The 15,812-nt window shown below is 45.1% G+C and overlaps 1 protein-coding gene across 1 annotated transcript; it reads right to left on the bottom strand.

Moving 5' to 3' along the window:
* Positions 1-10,010: 10,010 nt before the first annotated feature.
* Positions 10,011-14,748, bottom strand: LOC136633507 (cysteine-rich venom protein 1-like). Its single transcript, XM_066609267.1, has 5 exons — positions 14,742-14,748; positions 14,517-14,656; positions 14,250-14,313; positions 12,423-12,470; positions 10,011-10,325 (listed from the first exon to the last, which is right to left on the bottom strand). Exons 1-5 carry the CDS (start codon positions 14,746-14,748, stop codon positions 10,135-10,137), a joined length of 450 nt encoding a protein of 149 aa, XP_066465364.1. The 3' UTR covers positions 10,011-10,134.
* Positions 14,749-15,812: the final 1,064 nt, after the last annotated feature.

The following is a 15,812-nucleotide window of genomic DNA, read 5'->3' as shown; positions in this document are numbered from 1 at the left end:
TTATGGACGGGCCAGGAAGATATTTTTTGGGCCACTACACATCTTTCATAAATAATGGACAACAGTTCAACTTTATTTTAAGAGTGCAACAAGCACAACATGTTCAAGGCCGTATATATGCCGACTGTGAGTAAAGTCCGTCATCCTGACACAAGAGTTTAGAAGTCCTTTCTCCCTTCTCCAGGGGAGCAAAAAGCAAACATAAACCATCCATTATTTCACAGTAGTCCACAGCCTGATCCTATTTATGAAGATTTTCCAACTTGGTGTTAACCCCTTCCGACTCCAGGGGGTAAGTTTACGTCCTGGGAGCGGGGTACTTCCAGTAACAGGGCGTAAACTTACGTCCTGGGGATAGCGCGAGATCACATATGATCTCACGCTATCCCGCAGCGGGAGCCAGCTGTCAGTCACAGCCGGCATCCCGCTGTTAACCCCTTTCCTGCCACGATCTAAGTAGATCGCGGCAGGGAAAGAGTTCAGGGAGGGAGCGCGCGTTTCCTCTGTGTCTTCAGCCAGCTCTCGCGATGTTATCGCGAGAGCCCGGCCTGTCGCCATGGCAACAGGACGCCAGACACCGGCGTCCTGTAGTGCCAATGCCTATGATCGCTGTATAAGCGATAAGGCATGGCAGGGCTACTGCCCTGTCATGCCTTATCACAGCGATCAGCAGTACTGTAGTCAAAGTTCCCCAGGGGGACACAAGTTGTGTGAAAAAAAAGATTTTAAAAAATTAATAAAAAAATGTAAAAAAAAAAAGTAAAAAAAAACCCTTTTAAAATTTAAGATTTTAAAAAATTAATTAAAAAGGTTAAAAAATTAAAACACCACATATTTGGTATTGTCGCGTCCATAACAACGCGTACAATACGCTGCACATGCTTGGTGTGCATGGAAAAAAGCGTAACAAAAAAACGCTAAATTTTTTTTAGCTTTTTGCCTGCCTAAAAACGCAATAAAAGTGATCAGAAAAGCCGTATGTACCCCAAAATGGTACCAATAAAAACTACAGCTCGTCTTGCAAATAATAAGCCCCCACAGAGTTCCGTACATAAAAAATTAAAAAAGTTACAGGACTTTGAATGCAGCGATTTAGTAAAAAAAAAAGATTTCCTAAAAGGGGTTTTTATTGCAGAAAAGTGGAAAAACCTAAAAAAAAAATAATAAATAATAGTTTTACAATCTGGTCAAATGTACCCAAAAGTGGCACCAATAAAAACTACAGTTCGCCACGCAAAAAACAAGCCCTTATACGGCCGCGTCGACGGAAAAATAAAAAAGTTATGTGTTTTGATAAATGGAGAAGAAAATCCGCCAAAAATCATTGCGTCCTTAAGCCCAAAATAGGCCATGTCCTTAAGGGGTTAATCAACTGGTCGAACGCAAGCAAACAAGCTTAGCTGACGGAAGCCTGAAAATCATTTCTAAAATATTGATTTCAATACCAAGAAAGGACAAACAAGTGACTGGGTCTCCTGTCTTGTTTGAGGCAACAGGGACACCAAGTTTAACTGCTATATCCTAAAAACAACCTAACAAAGAAGAGTTAGCCGGGCCAACAAAATAGAAATCATCTGATTAATGTATTACGGACGAGATTCCTGACTCCATACGAGCGACCCATTCCAAAAACGAACTGAACAATTCAAAATAAAAACACAATATTGAACAACCCATCAGAAGGCACAGATCTATATAAAAAAGGTTTTTCAAAAGCGGAAACATTCCAGGTAAACCGCCGGTAAACGAAAGGCTGAATTGATGTCAGATTTAGCCAAAAAGAGCACCGTGACCTGCTGTTCACACTAATTGAATATTAACATCAAACGGCGTACAAGAACCTGTACCCATTTCTTTTTTAGGTACCAACCCAAGGGGGTAAACATGCAAATTTGGATATATAGTGGTTAGGGATGAGCGAGCGTACTCGGAAAAGCACTACTCGCTCGAGTAATTTGCTTTATCCGAGTATCGCTGTGCTCGTCCCTGAAGATTCGGGTGCCGGCACGGAGCGGGGAGCTGCAGGGGAGAGCGGGGAGTAATGGAGGGGAGATCTTTCTCTCCCTTTCTCCCGCCCGCCCTCCCCTGCTCCCCGCTGCGACTCACCTGTCAGCCGCAGCGGCACCCGAATCTTCAAGGACGAGCACAGCGATACTCGGATAAAGCAAATTACTCGAGCGAGTAGTGCTTTTCCGAGTACGCTCGCTCATCTCTAGTAGTGGTTCAGAAAAGGGACCAGCCATCGACTTAACTCAACTTCTTTCTGCAACCTTTTTGTAGGGACATCCAGGTTTTTTTTTTTTTACTGAAAATAACTTATCCGATAACATTACCACTGCAGAAAATTTCTAAGGTATCATAAAACCAAAATGAAAACCATCATCCAGAAACTTTACTTGCTGCCTTTTGACATATTTTTTCAGACACGGCTGCATCGCATGGATGCTCACTGGCATCCTATGAAGCACCCGCAGCGGCACCCCCAGGGGGCTACGTTGATCTGTGAAAAAAACACAAGGCTGAATGACTTCCTCCTTAAATTGAATACTCATATCAAAATTTGCAGTTGGAGAAAAGAAGCAGCAGGCTACTGTTGGCCGCTGAGCTACAGCACCGTAGAAAGCTTCTATAGCTACACCGAGAAAGGGGCGAGGCCTTAGTCGCCCAACCAATGTCTAGTGACAAAGCCAATTTGTGATGGAATTCTTTGTTATAGCGCCACCCAGCTGTACCACCATACAGCTTTTGTGTGCAAAATATTGTGTCAAAGTAAACAAAAAGTTCTGCTGGGACCTCTGGTGCACCTAAAACTGTCATGGCTGAGGACTGCCCTGCTCCTGGTGGGGGAATCCTGAGATGGTACTTTGGATGACCTTTCACTGCTACTGTCATCACAATGACTTTCTCCTCTCAGCCTATGGGTTGGGCCACAATGTTTGTTGGGTGAAACTTCTGTTGCTGCCAGAATATCTATCCATAGTCACAGTTGGCCTTCCACTCCTGGACCAATCACGACGACTACACTCCCTGCTCCTCCGCTTGACGCTTCTTTGCAAGCAGGCATTGGAATTCCCCTGAATGCTACATGGATCATCACCTGAAAAATAAAAATGGTAATGAGAACAGCAATGATTCTGTGCCCTAATGTGTGGATGCACTAGATTGCGACATGTCTCTCCTAACTCAACAGCTCGCTTCTCAACTCACCCCAAAAATATTGCGGACCTTGAAGTTCCCGTCGATGCCACCTGAGATTGACCAGGCTGTCACCCAGGGGTAATCCGGAAACCCACCATGGACACTGCAATAGCTTTTTCAATATAAACTTGCACACAAGCTGGTATCTGCCTATCTCCCTCTTCCCTGCCCTGCAGCTGCCCACTGCTAATGTCCATAGGAAATCAAAACATCTCCTGTAGCAGCATCTGTGTCCTGCTCATGGGCAGTAGCAGACAGGGGCAGAAGGAATGGCAGTAATGCTAGGGGATTCCCTGCTGGCAACATGTCTGGGGGTGGAACCTAACTTTGCGTGCACTATCAGCTTAGGCTATCGAACTGGTTTCATCCTGTGGAGCCTGAACATCTCTGGAGGCTCCCCTCCCTCCCAGTGAGGGCCTGTGGCAACTCCCCTCTCCATGCTGTCCCCACAGTCAGCAACTGCAGTGGTCCAAGGAATGGGGGGGGGGGGGGTAGATAATGACCTAGTCATGGGGCTCTACTATCTTCTTCCCTGGGGGTAGCTCGGGACTCAACCATGGTGCCACAGGGGGGAGTTTCACAGGAATGATTACCAGGAATTACCTTGAACTTCAGTGTCACACATGATGCCACTGTTCCATCCTCTACGGTGGATCCTGACGGGATAATAAAGTAGTCCACACACAAAGTAGCTTTTCTGTGCAGAATCGGGAATGGTCAATAAAGTCTGTTTACTTCAACTGAATGCAATTCCAACCTCAGCAACAGACTGGTACAGATACAGCAGTTCAATGTGGTGGGACAGGGAGGACTCTTGGGTTGAACGGAGAAATCCACAGTCAAAGTTATCAGCGTGACTCCCACATCCAACGACTTACACTCTCTACCAATCCTTACTCACATTGTTCATTTTCTCCCTTCACTTAGTAGCGGTCCTTCTCTATCTTGGGACTCAGTGGTAGCACAGGCACACTCTGGGTGAAATAGGTCCAGACCAAACGGAAGGGACTTGTTCGGCTGCTTCTATTCTCTCTCTACACAAGCCGCTCTGTGGCTATGTGTCTCTCCTTTTCCAATTTGCAGACAGGACAAACTCCAACAGCCTGATTCTTGAAGACTCCCCTAATTTGCAAAAAACACCCTTGCATGCAAAATTGCAAACACATACATACTACCTGATCACATGACTAACTTTTGCAGCATACAAATCAATACATTTCCAGACATACCAGACATTACCAGGCATTAATCCTCTCACTCCTGCAGCTGTGCAATACACATCAATATCATGCATCCTGCACATAAGAAACTGACAATACAAAGACACAAGACAGACAAATAACATTATAGAGGGGCCCCACTTACTCTGGGCCACTACACAACCACCCAGATGAGACCCGGAACCCAACTGCAAATGGACCAGCAATGGGGAAGGCAGTCTCGAGGTAATTGTGGACAGGTATCTATGCTGAAGATAGTTTTTAAAGGGGTTGTAGCAGGATATCAAGGTATTCCCTATCCACAGAATAATTTGCTGATCGGTAGGGGTCTCACCTCTGAGACCCTCGCCTATCTCAAAAATAGAGGGTCCCGTGTCCTATTCTCCTGTCACTGTGGGGGTCAGCGCTCCATTAATTTCTCAATGAGGTGATTATTATGGGGGACTTTAATGATCCGATTATAAACTGGGAAGCCAAAACCTGAGGATCTCATAAAGGTAACAACTTTCTGTCAATTACTAAAGATAATTATCTTACCCAACTTGTACAGAATCGGACTAGGGAGACGGCCATTTTGGACTTAATATTAACCAACGGACCTGATAGAATAACAGGGGTACAGATTGAGGGCACCTGGGAAATAGTAACCATAATGTAATAAATTTCAACTTGTCCTTCAAGAGAAAATGACAAGCTATGAAAATACTAAACTTTAGTAAGGCAAAGTTCAATCAGCTTAGTGATGCCCTTAACTTTATTGACTGGGACAATGTCCTCAAAAATAAGAGTGCAAACAATAAATGGGAAATGTTTAAAAACATCCTAATTACTTACTGTGAGCAGTTTGTACCTTACAGGAATAAAAGACTTAGTAATAGGTGAAAACCAATGTGGCTTAATAAAGATGTAAAGGGGGCAATAAACCGTAAAAGAAAACGTTTAAACTACTAAAACAAGAAGGCAGCGAAGAAGCTCTAAAAACCCATAAGGTAAAAAATAAATTATGTAAAAATCAGATAAAAACAGCAAAGATGGAGACAGAGAGACTTATTGCCAAAGAGAGTAAACTGCTTTCTCTTCAGCGTATTTACAGAGAAAAATGAAATGTCAGATGAGATGCAGAATGATAAAGTAAACTCTCCACTAAATGTCACCAGTCTAACCCAGGAAGAAGTGCAGAGTCCTCTTAAAAAGATTAAAATAGAGAAATCACCCTGTCTCGATGGCATACATCCCCAGGTTTTAAAATAATTAAGTAATGTGATAGACAGACCCTTGTTTCTTATGTTTAGGGACTTTATAGAGACAGGGTATGTTCAACTGGATTGAAGCATAGCCAATTTGGTGCCGATATTCAAAAAGGGGTCAACAAGTGAACCTTGAAACTAGAGGCCTGTAAGTCTTACTTCTATTGTGGGTAAAATGTTTGAGGGGTTTTCAAGAGATGCTATCCTGGAGTATCCCAAGGAAAATGGATGTGTAACTCCATGGGTTTATGAGGGGTCACTCCTGTCAAATCAACCTGATCAGCTTCTACAAGAAGGTAAGTTCTAGACTGGACCACGGTGATTCATTTTATCTTGTGTATCTGGACTTTTCCAAAGTGTTTGATACTGTGCCACATAAAAGGTTGGTTTATAAATTGAGAATTCTTGGTCTGTAAGTGTGTAGGTGTAAGGACTGTGGACATGGATCCACTGTGTCAACCTAACGGGTAGACGATGCCGAGTCCAGCAAGGCTGACAGCTAACCCTCTGTCGTATGTAGGTAAGATACCAGATGGCTTAAACCCAGTCCGGGGATGAGAATTAAGGAAGGTACCTTGCCCTGAGCTAGTATGAAGGAGAAGGAAGACCCTGCCTATAAGCAGGGCTGATGTCCCAATAACGATGACCTGACAGTCTTCTCTAGGCACTAGCTGACCCTGACTGGAGAGAACACATATAAAACAAAAGACAGAACAGGACCGGGATGAGTAAAGAAGCAGAGAGAGAAACAGGCTTATAAAGATAACACTGAGGAACAGGTGAACAGTACAGACAGAAGTATGCTTGAATGTTAGAACAACAAGGCGCAGGACATCCGATGCCAATAGAATAACTGCAGAAGCAGGGGCTAAGCAGGAAGTCAGAGAGCAGAACTCACAACAACACTGAAGCACTGAAAGTTAGTCCCAGCTCAGCTATATAGGGTGCTTATTGGCAAAGAGCCTACAGCTGAGCTGGAAGCCCTAGAGAAATTAACCATAGAACTGCTGAAAGAAGGTAAGTATAAGCTCAGGTTACAAGAAGAGCAGGACGACGCCCGCATCTGCCAGAACCAGGGAAAGAGTTAGTCTGAAAAGCGGATCTAACAGTACCTCCCCCCTTATGCCCCTCTTCTCCTGTTGGTTCTCCACAGAAATTCCTGAACCAGACGAGGAGCATTAATGATCTTGCAGGGCTCTCATGACCTCTCCTGCAGACTTTAACCCTTCCAATCCACTAGGAAAAAGGTCTTGTTCCTAACCTTCTTGACATCAAGAATATTTTTCAAAGATATTCTCAGAGTTGATCCGAGTTGAAACTGGTCCAGGAGTTTTGTAAAACCTATTGAGCACAAGTGATTTAAGTAGGGAGATGTGAAAGGAATTGGGGTTACACAGGGAGGGAGGGAGCCACAGCCTGTAACATACAAAATTCACCCTCTTCAAAACTTCAAATGGACCCAAAAATCATGGGGCGAGCTTGTAAGATGGCACTCTCAACCTGATATGTTTGGAGGAGAGCCAAACTTTAACCCCTGAGACAAACTGTGGAGCGGGGCAACGCCTGCGATCGGCAAACCTCTTCATGGAAGGGATTGATCTCTTCAGAGTCACCTTGGTCTCCTGCCATATCCTGACCAAATTCTTTGCAGAAGAAGCTGTTACTGGGACCTCAGAAGTGGTGGAGACTGGCAGGGGAATTCTGGAAAAGTCTTCGTAGAGTCATTGACATGCTGGTTATGTGAAAACTCTGCCCAGTACAGCAGGTTGACTCAATCGTTTGTAAACTGATGAAGATAGTGGCATGGGAATTCTGGAAAAGGGGAATGTCTTCGTAGAGTCATTGACATGCTGGTTATGTGAAAACTCCACCCAGGACAGTAGGCTGACCCAAGTGTCTTGATGGGCATTCGTAAAATGATGAAGATAATCGATCAGGATTTGGTTTGTGCACTCCACCTGCCTGCTGGACTGTGGATGGTAGGCTGAGAAGAAGTCCAACAATATATCCATAAGACTACAAAGGGATCCCCAAAATGTAGACATAAATTGCACTCCTCTATCATACACAATATGCTTGGGAAAACCATGGAGGCGAAAAATATGATCAATGACTCTCTCTGCAAGTTGGCAGTTGGAAGAAAACACGAGCAAAGGCACAAAATCATTTTGCTGGCATTGGCACTCACATCCAGCGTCATAATGCCAGGACGCTGCAACATCTCATTGGCTGCACCAGTCATGTGAGTTCTATTAATGGCAGCTTTCATCACCAGCACTGGGACCACAGTGAGGCTCGAATGCTGGATCCAACAGCCCTATTGAATCTGGGATGTCCAGTAATTTCTTTAAGAATAAAATTAATTCAGGAAAAGTGACGTTGCTGTGACTGCAGCTTCCTGCAAGATTTCACTGAGATAAAAGTGGTCTCTCACAGGCTTTTCTGTTTTCTCTGTAAGTGGATCAGTTGACAGAGAGCGAGAAGTAAGACAGCAACGGGACTGGCATTCCCAGGCTATGCTTCAGCAGACTCCTGTTGATGCCAGATTCCATCCTGGAGGATTATAGAAACATCAACTAGTTCCACTAGTCACAATTGTAAGGACGCCAAACCTTTACAGCTGCGGTCACACCAGTGGCTTCTCCGCTTGATTTGAGCACAAGTGTCGGCGAGTAAGTCCGCTACCTGCTTAACAAAAACAGTTTGATTTTGTTTGGAGCGTCACCCGGAAGCCATGTGGGTTGTACATGTCCAAACACTGTCTTTCGCTCTCCTTTTGCCATACTGTGGGGAAGGATAGGATCAGATGGCTCCCATTGTGCAACCTATCCTATACCTGCAACTCACCCCTAACCTCCCCCCTTTTTTACCCATGTGCATCTGGCTTATCCCCAGACTTGTCTACAACTGCATAAGACACTGCCAAAGGTGACAGTCATTAGCTTCTTTTGTTAGTGTAGCGCTGCGGAATATGTTGGCGCTATACAAAATTTTTTATTATTATTATTATTATTTTCTTACTTCCAATGAAAACCCCAGTCTCTCTCAGATGAGTGTACAAGTCTATGGAGGAGTTGGGAGGGATAGTGTCATGTCCGATCTAAGCATAATTCACACCATGCCCAGGACGAACGCAAATAGAAGGGGAATGCACACAAATGGATACGGAAACAGACTGAACAGTAAATGGGACTAGTGTATTGACATCCAACATGAACTGGCAAACGCCAAAATGTACCTAATGTACCAACACATACTGTATATGCAGATGGAATAGCTAAAGTAATACGAGGTACTGGTTCGTATTTTGGCCAAGATGCTTAAGCTTGTGAGCCCACAGCAAGGGTCCTTGTATCTCATCAGTCCCCACTCTAACAAGACAACTTAAACCCCAGGGAGTCCAGCTTGCAAGCGGGGCGATCAACCCAATAGGGACAGCCCCACGCTGGAATCTAAGGGTCTGGCTCGCCATAGATGGTAAACATCTTACAACAGAGCAGGACTCTGTTCTCCCCAACAGATAAGGGAGTTCCACCCAGAACCTCATGCATGCAGCAACACCTGCAAGACCCCAAACACCAGGGTCCTGAGTGGAATGAAGAGAATAATAAATGCCCAGCTCCCTCTCACAAAAGTGGTCAGCATTTATGTGCAGCAGACCAGTGGTGATTGGCTAACTGGAGCAATACACACCCAGCCAGCTCAATCATCCCACACTTGTGGAACTACAGGCCCAGGAGCACAATGTGACAGATATCTGTTGGCTAAATGCTGGTTAGGTCGATAAATAACTACCGTTAGGTTGATAACTATCTAAAGTGCGGGCAGCAGCTTCAACTTAACTCACCAATAGGGGGCATAAGCACTAAAAGTGCCTAAGGCTGCCTGCACATGGGTGATTCGGATTCCACATGCAGGAGCCTGCAGTGGAATCTGGCTCTGACCTCGGATGGCGACCCTGCGTACCATCTTTCTTCTGTACTGCGAATAACCGTGGACGCTCACCGTTGATCATGCAGTTTAAATTTGTTTTTGGAATGTCAATTGTGGATGGCCCATGGGTCATACAGCTTCCATTGAAACCCTTGAAGGTCGTCAGTAGCAAAATATAGAAAAAAATGGAATTTATTTCTGTCAATGTGAAGGAAAAAGGGATTTTTACAAACCTTCAAAGCATGCCATTTGCTGCAGATCCTTCATGCGGCTGCAGATTCCGCAATGTGAATCCGCCTGTGTGCAGCCAACCTAAGGCACCATGGACTCTACTTATGGCCCTGATAATATAGGACGCCTTGACAGCAGAGGCTGGAGTTAACCCTTAATTCTTCAATAATAAAGAAGAAAATGAAGACGATTTTGGATCTTTTATTATTGTTTGAAAGAAACACAGAATGTGGCTATACACAATGATAAGAGAAGGAGGAGGTAATAAATATGGCCGCCCCGGTGGGCTGCAGGGTCCTGGGCTTCTATTCCTTAGGACAATCCTGGGGAAGGACACATGTTTTCTTCTTAGCATCCAGAAGCACGTAACCGTCCTTACAGCCGCATCCTATTACACATTGCTCGGTGCACCATTTGGGTGGATTAGACCAATTGGTACAGCTGAGGGGGCATGCGGTGCCGCAGCTCTGGTATGTCATGTTCCCATGGCACGGCTCTGAAAAATTATAATACTGTTAGTGGAAGAAGAAATATAAGGGCGTCAGAACATTTTCTGTTTTCATTGAAATCAGGCCGGATTCACACAGCCATATGTGAGTGATAAACTGACACAACTGGCATTGGACAGAACATGGGCACCCGTTCGTATGCCATCCGATCTCCACAGACAGTGCACATTGCATGCTCTATTCTTGCCTGTAAAAATGGACACGAATAGGGCATGCAGTGATTTCTTACATATAAACCAATGGTCCATGTGAAAAATCTCCATAAGAATAGCCTTTTGGATTGTACTGGGGCCTTTAGTTGTCTGTGGAATACAGAGATGGTACATGGCCTGAAAATATGGTTGTGTAAATGAGCCCTTAAAGGAGTTGCTCCACTTCTAACTGTTTTGCTGGAGTAAGCTGACAGCTCCATACATTGTGCAGTGGCCCAGGTTGGTACTGCAGGCTGAGTGCTATTGCTTGTAATTACAACCAGTTGTCAATAGTATTTATCTGGGAAGCCCTTTAAGGTTGTCAAAAAAGGAGGTGAAGGAAGTAAAGAAGCACATGACTGCAAAAAAGGTTGTTTGTAGTCTGCAACCATGGAGACACATAGATCTGCATAGCAGCTGTGTACACAAAATGGTAGGAGATTTTTTTTTACAATACTATTTCTGTAATTGCTTACTTTATTTTATAAGAAGCACTAGAGCAATATAAAATTGGTTGCAAGAGTGTACCCGTTTTACAGCTGTATTTTAAAAACACAGCATGACCTGTTTTTGGCTGCTTTTGCCCCCGTATAAGGGCGAGCACCCACTGGCGTTTTTTTACCTGCGTTTTGCGTTTTGCGTTTTTCCTGCACAGGCATAGAGATAACATGTGTTCCTGTCCACTGGCGTTTTTTTTGCGTTGCGTTTGCGTTTTTAACATAGGAACTGTCAGTTGCATATGTGTCCTTATTTTTCTCCATGGAAATTAATGGAAAAGCCGCGAAAACGCCGCGAAAACGCCGCGAAAAACGCCGCGGAAAACGGGCGGGAAACGGGCGGGAAAAACGCAAACGCCAGTGGGTGCTCGCCCTTAGGGTGCATTCCGATGACCGTATATCGTCTGGGTTTTCATGCCCAGCCGATATACGCCGTCTCTCTCCGCCGGCTCTCTATGCTGGAAGAGCCGAGAGCAGTGCTCTGAGCTCCCGTCCCCTCCCGCGAGTGGAGAATCTCTACGATTGTCCACTCAAGGACGTCGGGCTGCGATTTCCATAGTTAGCCTATGGAAAGCTTTTCATAGCGTGATCTGCGGGTGATTTATCGCAAGTGATCATCGTCTGTGGACAGGCAGCCTTAGGGCTTATTCACACGTATGTAGATCAGCGGGGTTTTCATGCCCAGCCAATATACGGTGTCCCTTTCTGCAGGGGGAGGAGGAGGGCCAGGCCGGGCTAGGAGCAGTGCACTGAGCTCCCGCCCCCTCTCCGCCCTCGCCACTTTTTGCAATGAGAGGGGGCGGGATGGGGTGAAAGTTAACCCTGCCCCCATCCCGCCTCTTCCATTGCAAATAGTGTCGAGGGGCGGAGTGGGGGTGGGAGCTCAGTGCGCTAGCTGCCGCTCCATCCCGCCTCCTCTCCCTGCAGAAAGGGACACTGTATATCGGCCAGGCGTGAAAACTCAACCAATATACGGACGTGTGAATAAGCCCTTACCGTGTAAAATGTTGGAGACCTTTAACATGGGGCACAGTTAGTTCACACGCATATTTCTGCATCCCAACGTTATCCCGATGGGGTTTGAATTCCGCATGTCTTCACTTTAAAATTGCAAGATTAAATTCTGCAGGGGAAAAGCTTTCCGCTGTGAAATGAAGAACGTCTCGCGGAATTGTCGCACATTTTTAACAAACACCAGATGCAATTCCACTATTAAATCTTGCGGAATAAAATGCAAAAAATTCCACAAGACGTTCTGAAGATCGCAGTCTGCGGTTAAAACCGCCACAAAGTCTGCACTGACGGACAGAATCTGCATCTGTGCTGCGATTTGTGGATAATTGCATCCCGTGTGAAAGGTCCCTTGGACAGACAGAGCGTTATGGATGATACTCACCTTTAGTTGGCGGCACTCTGTATGCGCTGATCAGTACGACGGCCGCACCTGCAAAGCACAAATCACAGGAATCAGAGGTCCGGATCCTCCGTGGACACGTGGTGAATGTCATCTTGTTCCATACAGATAAGTATCTACACAAACACTCATAACATGTTACGGGAAAGTTTCACCTTTGGGGTATCTACACATGTATACAAGGGAATCGCTCAAATAACAGCTCCTGCATATGGGGTTATCAGAAGTAACAATGTTGTGCTACCACTATCTCCCATGATCTCTTTATACCCAGGACTGTGGCGGTAATAAGAGGGCATCCGCTACATCTAGAGGAAAGCAGGTTTCATCGCCAACACAGAAAAGGGTTCTTTACTGTAAGAGCAGTGAGACTGTGGAACTCTCTGCCTGAGGAAGTGGTGATGGCAAAATCCATAAAGGAGTTTAAAAGGGGACTTGATGTCTTTTGGAATGGAAAGATATTACAGGATATAAATCTTAGGTTAATTGTTAATCCAGGTATACAGGCAGGTAGGAACTATTAGGGGTTGATCCAGGGAACAGTCTGATTGCCATTAGGGGAGGGAAGGAATTTTCACCCAAATGGGCTAATTGGCTCCTGCTCTTGGGGTTTTTCCTTCCTTTGGATCAACAACACACGAGAATAACAGGCTGAACTAGATGGGCATTGTCTTCATTCAGCCTTACGAACTATGTTACTACTGTGTACTGCACAATATACTGTAAAAACCTATGTATGGTATAGCACTGCCATATAGTGCTCACATAATACTGCTATGTAGTGAGGAAATAACACCACATATAAATGATATGGCATCACACTGAAAATGCCAAGACATATGGGAGAGGAAATGGGCAGGACACCCGTCAGAGGTGGGGCGCCAGGCAAGGATGGCACACAGGTATACTGTGCCTACAGAGCTGGTGCTGCTGGCCTAGTAAAGCAGGTTGAAGAAAGCTCATGTTTGTCTACCCCAGTGCAACCCCCCTATATATCAGGATAGGGTTTATTATTGGGGTAGGTCTTATTTTCAGGAAACATGGTAGTAGCAATGTTACTCCCATTACAGAAATCAAGTAATCTTGTAGATACGATACCTTTTAATGGCTAACAGAATACATGATGCTATACTGAGCATTCGAGCCTACGTAGAGTTCTGCTTAAATAATTGGATCAGCAACCCATCTGAAGTATAACCATAAGTCTGCCTTCACGTTGCCGATCGCGATTTTGCTCCTGAGAGTCGGCGATGCTTTTTCTGGCAAAAACATTGCTGTCGCTTGCGATTTTCTCGCGATAAACAATGGGAGTTTCTCATTAAAAACGCGTCGCACGAAAATCGCAAGTTCATGGGTTGCAATGCGAATAAAAGGAGGTTTCATAGGGAAACGAGATATAAAAAAAGCAGAATGCAGAAAGATAAATCATTCACCACATGAATGAAAACCTCACAAATGGGAATGAAACCATTGAAAATCATGGGTCTCATAATTCTGCGCTCTCACTCACTCTCGTATCACGGGAAAAGCATGTAATTTTCTCACAAGTGTGAAGGCACCCTAAACAATTGTAGGGCTCACAAGTGGTGATTGCATGGTCACCTGTAGCACCCCCTTCAGCAGGGCTGGCTGTGTGATTACACAGGTGGCACATTCCAAACTCCGGACCTTTCTGCAGGAAATTTATCTTTCACAACTATATGTCCACACTGTACTACAGGGGAGCTCCAAGGGGGCGATAGAAATAGTCATTTAGAACTCTGGAAATAGGAAACAAAGAGCAGAGGGACAGAAATAAGAAATACTCACTCAGCGACACCAGCAGCAGCACAGAGACCGGTCTCATGGTCAGTTCTGGGGTTTCACCTTCGTCCTGAAAAAGACAAAATCCAAGAAAATTCAGCATTTGCAAGACCTCTGCTTGCTGTCAGTGATGAAGATCTGCCCTGATCCTGACACATGTGCAGTGTTGTTACAATGTATCAGAACTCTCTGGTATGACAAGTGACGGATACAAACTACTGTGCAGTAATCTGTCTGCGTTAGAGGAGCTGTAGGTGAGTAGCAGGTACCTACCTGTGTGATGTACCAACTGTGGTCTTCTGCTGGTGCAGGGATGTGCGGGGTTATATAGGGCTCTGTGGGTGTCAGCAGGTTGGACTTCCTTGTGATAAACCTGCATTTAGTTCCTGTTGCGTCACGTCGGCTGTTATTTACTATGTAACATGCAGACAATGATGACATAAAAGTAATTGCTCCTGGTTGCCCTCAGGGCCGAGGCCGGGGCCATAACCGTGTCACCCAACATCGGTTCTAAATAGTTTTATGCTGTGTGACAGGTAGCGCCCTCTGGGTGCCTTCACACTTGCGATTGCGATGTCGCTGCGTTTTTTTTAATGCAAATGTCAATAAGACTTTCTAATGGTAAAAACGCATCGCACAAAAATCACAGAAACACAAACTTGGGATTTTTGTGCGATTGTTTTTTTTTTTTTATTATTTACATTGGAAAGCTCTATTGACATTCACGTTAAAAAAGCGCAGCGATATCGCGATCGCCAGTGTGCAGGAAACATAATTATAGTCCCAGATTATGTAAAGCTGCATCGCTGCGTTATCTGCATCCTCGCCAACTGTCCACGAACATCCTGGAGGCTCCTGAGAAAAGCCGAAAAGTTGGGACGGTTTGCGAACGGGCGGGGGATGCGGCCACTTGGGGGGCCGACAAGAAAGCGACTGCATTATAGTTGTTAGTAGCAGAATTCACCCCTCACACCTCCGTGCAGCCTGAGTGTCTTCAGTCATCCGATACGACCTGTACCAGACGCTATTATATATGTGCCGTATCAGATGCTTCTTTGTATCCATCATACTACATTGTATTATATATGTGCCGTATCAGATGCTTCTTTGTATCCATCATACTACATTGTATTATATATGTGCGGTATCGGTTAGGCTGCTTTCACATCTGCGTCAGGATCCTTTATTCGGAGGTTCTGTCGCAGATCCGGCACAAAATGCCAGAAGAAAAAGTCCTGCATGAAGGACTTATATAGTCCGGTAAAATGCCAGACAGCTGAGCGGGGGCCAAATAGACCCCAATAAAGTCAATGGGGTTTGTTTGGTGCTGTTCGGTTCCATCATAAGGGCATATTCACACGGGCGTCAATGTTTTTATGTTAGCCCACCGGCGACATAGAAATGCGTGAACAGGTGCACAAATCTAACATTTGTGTACCCATTTAGATGGCCCTGGCCTGGCACATATATGCCGAGCCCACACTGTCGTTGGGCGAGGGGAGACAGTTTAGCTCTGTAAGGGGAGGAAGAGGGATGGGGCAGGAGCTAGTGTGCTAAGCTACCACTCCC

This window comes from Eleutherodactylus coqui, chromosome 6 (assembly GCF_035609145.1).
Source record: "Eleutherodactylus coqui strain aEleCoq1 chromosome 6, aEleCoq1.hap1, whole genome shotgun sequence".
Classification (NCBI taxonomy): Eukaryota; Metazoa; Chordata; class Amphibia; order Anura; family Eleutherodactylidae; genus Eleutherodactylus; species Eleutherodactylus coqui.
Note: the sequence above shows the minus strand (reverse complement) of the source record. Positions and strands in the feature narration are given on the sequence as shown.

What these genes read in the sequence shown, in the direction of transcription:
- LOC136633507 (XM_066609267.1), bottom strand. An exon ending in GCTGCTGCTGGTGTCGCTGA is followed by an intron (nt 12,471 to 14,249) that starts GTGAGTATTTCT and finishes TGTGCTTTGCAG; the next exon opens with GTGCGGCCGTCGTACTGATC. An exon ending in CAGAGTGCCGCCAACTAAAG is followed by an intron (nt 10,326 to 12,422) that starts GTGAGTATCATC and finishes ATAATTTTTCAG; the next exon opens with AGCCGTGCCATGGGAACATG.